General features: G+C 35.4%; 1 protein-coding gene across 1 annotated transcript; it reads right to left on the bottom strand.

Moving 5' to 3' along the window:
* Positions 1-278: 278 nt before the first annotated feature.
* LOC311608516 (large ribosomal subunit protein uL23-like) lies at positions 279-758 on the bottom strand (the record flags this gene model as incomplete). The annotated part of the gene is made up of 1 exon (XM_084801047.1): positions 279-758. One exon carries the CDS (start codon positions 756-758, stop codon positions 279-281), a length of 480 nt encoding a protein of 159 aa, XP_084657173.1.
* Between the last annotated feature and the right edge of the window lie 2,390 nt (positions 759-3,148).

The following is a 3,148-nucleotide window of genomic DNA, read 5'->3' as shown; positions in this document are numbered from 1 at the left end:
TTGACAGTGTGGTAAAAAACCAGGGCTCAGTGCAGTGGAGTGTGTCCGTAAGTTTATCACTCAAGAGACCAAAGCAGAATAATTCTGACTTTCAGACCAGGTAGAATTGCATAGGGGTTTCATCTCAAAATATAAAAATAAAAGCAAAATGTATGAACACAAATTAGATGCTATACATATGTTTTCTATTTCTTAAATAATTCTCTAATATATAATTGTTGGTTATTTTTTTAATGGTGAAAAAAGTGTATATTTAGAATTAGCCAGCTGAACTCAGTTTAAATGATCCCAATCTTGTTGGCAACATCCAGAGCATCATAATCAGGAACCCATCGAACATATGCCTTCTTCTCTCCGCCAGGCCTTATCAGGGTATTGACTTTGGCCACATCAATGTTGTAGAGTTTCTTCACCGCCTGCTTGTTAGCCTTGACATCCACAATGAACACCAGTTTGTTGTTGTCCTCTATCTTCTTCATGGCCGACACGATGGTCAGGGGGAATTTGATGATGGCATAGTGCTCAAGCTTGTTTCTCTTGGGGGCGCTCTTTCGAGGGTATTTGGGCTGCCTCCGGAGCCGCAGGGTCTTGGGCCGCCGGAAAGTGGGTGACATGCGGATTTTCTTCTTCCTATGGCTGTGGACGCCTTTCAGCACTGCCTTCTTAGCTTTCAAGGCCTTCGCTTTGGCTTCGTCCTTGGGACAGGCAGGAGCTGAGAGAGAAGGAAATAAACCTTCCTTCTTCGCTTTCGGCGCCATCTTGGTGAAAAGCAATTGTTGGGTTTTTAAGGTTGTTGTAGGTTCAGTTTTTATAAGAAACTGTTAAAGGCTTTTTTTCCTGAAAAGTTGTACAAATCAACATTACAAATTATTCAGCAACACAAAAAAATCTTTGCCCTATTTTCTTGTTGACATTTGCAATATTCAGCATGTAAAAAGGGAGTTATTCAGATTATGTGCAATAAAAATTTTCTTTCATTTAAAGCCAAATTCCTGATTACTAATGGTATTGATTTTTTTCATATGATAAACAGCCAAGCCAAGAATATTTGATCCTTTGTGAAATTTCAGAACAAACACTGTGGCCATTTTTTTTCTAGATATTTTACAATTTATTTACTGAGTTATACAATTATTTATATGTTTTAAACGCAAGTCATTTGTAAAATATAAAAATCAAAATAATTATTGCAGTTTACATAGTCTTTCTACTAATATAACTAAAGGTAGACATTTAAGTAATACTATGTAAGTTACCAATTTTGTGGTTAATTTTGTAATCACTCAAAGGAAACTTCATCTATTACTTCTATCATATTTTATATGTTGCCTATTGTCTATGATCAATCATATTAAGTATTGTGAGAATTTTGACTTACTAATGTTTTATTGATGGTGTGAGTTAACACCTCACATTGAAGTTTGTTAATATTCCATCAGGAAATAAATACCGGTTTTGGCATTAATATTGTAATACTGAAGATTTGCCCTTCCAGTATGCAGTATACATGTTAACCATTGCCATGCCATATTATGCCAGAGATCTTCTCCATATTACCGAAAATGTTACCTGTGACAAGTATCTTCTCAATTTTTCTATCTTCCTTTGGCTTCCACTCTCCTCTTTTATGACTTATGTATTTTTGATTCCACACAATTGAGGTTCTCCCTTTCTTTCTTTCTTTCTTTCTTTCTTTCTTTCTTTCTTTCTTTCTTTCTCTCTCTCTCTCTCTCTCTCTCTCTTTCTTTCTTTCTTTCTTTCTTTCTTTCTTTCCCATTTCACTTAGTATAGTAATTTTTAAATCTGTCCAGGCTGTTGCAAAGGAGAAGACTGATTAATTATTTTCAAACTTCAGAATTATCCCTTGTGGGCACAGAAAGGAAGGGGGATGAGGCTATCCTGATAAGACCTGATAGGCTGAGGTCAGCCCAGCCAGGGTTTGGGGGAGGGGAATAGCGTAGCCGAACAAGAGCATGGTAACTGGAAGATAAGAGTGGGGGGGAGGCCTGGTGGCACTCAGAGGAAGGACAGCAGGTTACCAAGAAGAGACTTGATACCCTATGAGCATATACAGGGGGAGGTAATCCCCCTCAGGAACAGTCATAGGGGAGGGGAATAAGGGGGAAATGGGAGGGAGGGAGGAATGGGAGGAAACAAGGGATGGGATAACCATTGAGATGTAACAAGAATAAATTAATAAAATATATTTAAAAAAGAGTGGGGGACAGCTATAAGGATGAATTGTGAATAAATTATAATAATGATTTTTTAAAATTTCAGATATTTTTAATAGCTGTAGATAACTTTTAACGCAAATGATATACATTGTTGAAATTAAAAATTTCCTGGATTTCATTTATTTTGCATCTTGTGTCTGTCTCTGACCTTTGTATTTGTATTTCTTTTTATTTTTCTTAATTAAACGTTTTTATTTTTTTACATATAAGTTTATATTATTACACACATGTACCATAAACTAGCAATAGCAATAAGAGCCATGGCACAATAAGGAATTATATAAATTTTACATTCTTAGTGTTTTGGCTATTTGTATTTGACAGCCTGGAAGAAAACATCTTTTCTATCTTGGTGGGTCTAAAATTCTGAGTGTAAATCAATATCTATCATCTCATCATTATCAACTTAAAACATCTACCTAGACCTAAAAACTCTTAAACAACTAAGCTTAATTGTAAAACTAAATTTTCTGGTCTGACTCAACACCATGAGAGAATTGAGGAGTAACAAAATTGATTATTTGAGTATACCGGGAGTGCTGGTTAGCAGCTTTCCAAATGGGAAGATGACAGAGACATAGTGCTACCTGAGCAGTCCCCCAATTTTTTTAAAAAAAATTATTTATTTGTTTAGATTACACCCTAATCATATAATTACTCCATTCCTTTTCCTCCAATCATGGGCCCCTTTGCTCTCTTTCAAAATCATGAACTCTTTTCCCTTAATTATTATTATAGGCATAATGTGTATGTGTACACATATATAGTCTTAATACATACATACACTCTAATTAGTATGCATAAAACTTTTAAGGATGAATAATGGCTTTTGAGTACATTTATATATCTGCAACATCTGCAGCACATAGAACCAGAAGCACATATGCACATATGTGCACAGTTGTGTACAT

This window comes from Acomys minous (assembly GCF_964271855.1).
Source record: "Acomys minous genome assembly, chromosome: 11".
In the NCBI taxonomy this organism is placed as follows: Eukaryota; Metazoa; Chordata; class Mammalia; order Rodentia; family Muridae; genus Acomys; species Acomys minous.
Note: the sequence above shows the minus strand (reverse complement) of the source record. Positions and strands in the feature narration are given on the sequence as shown.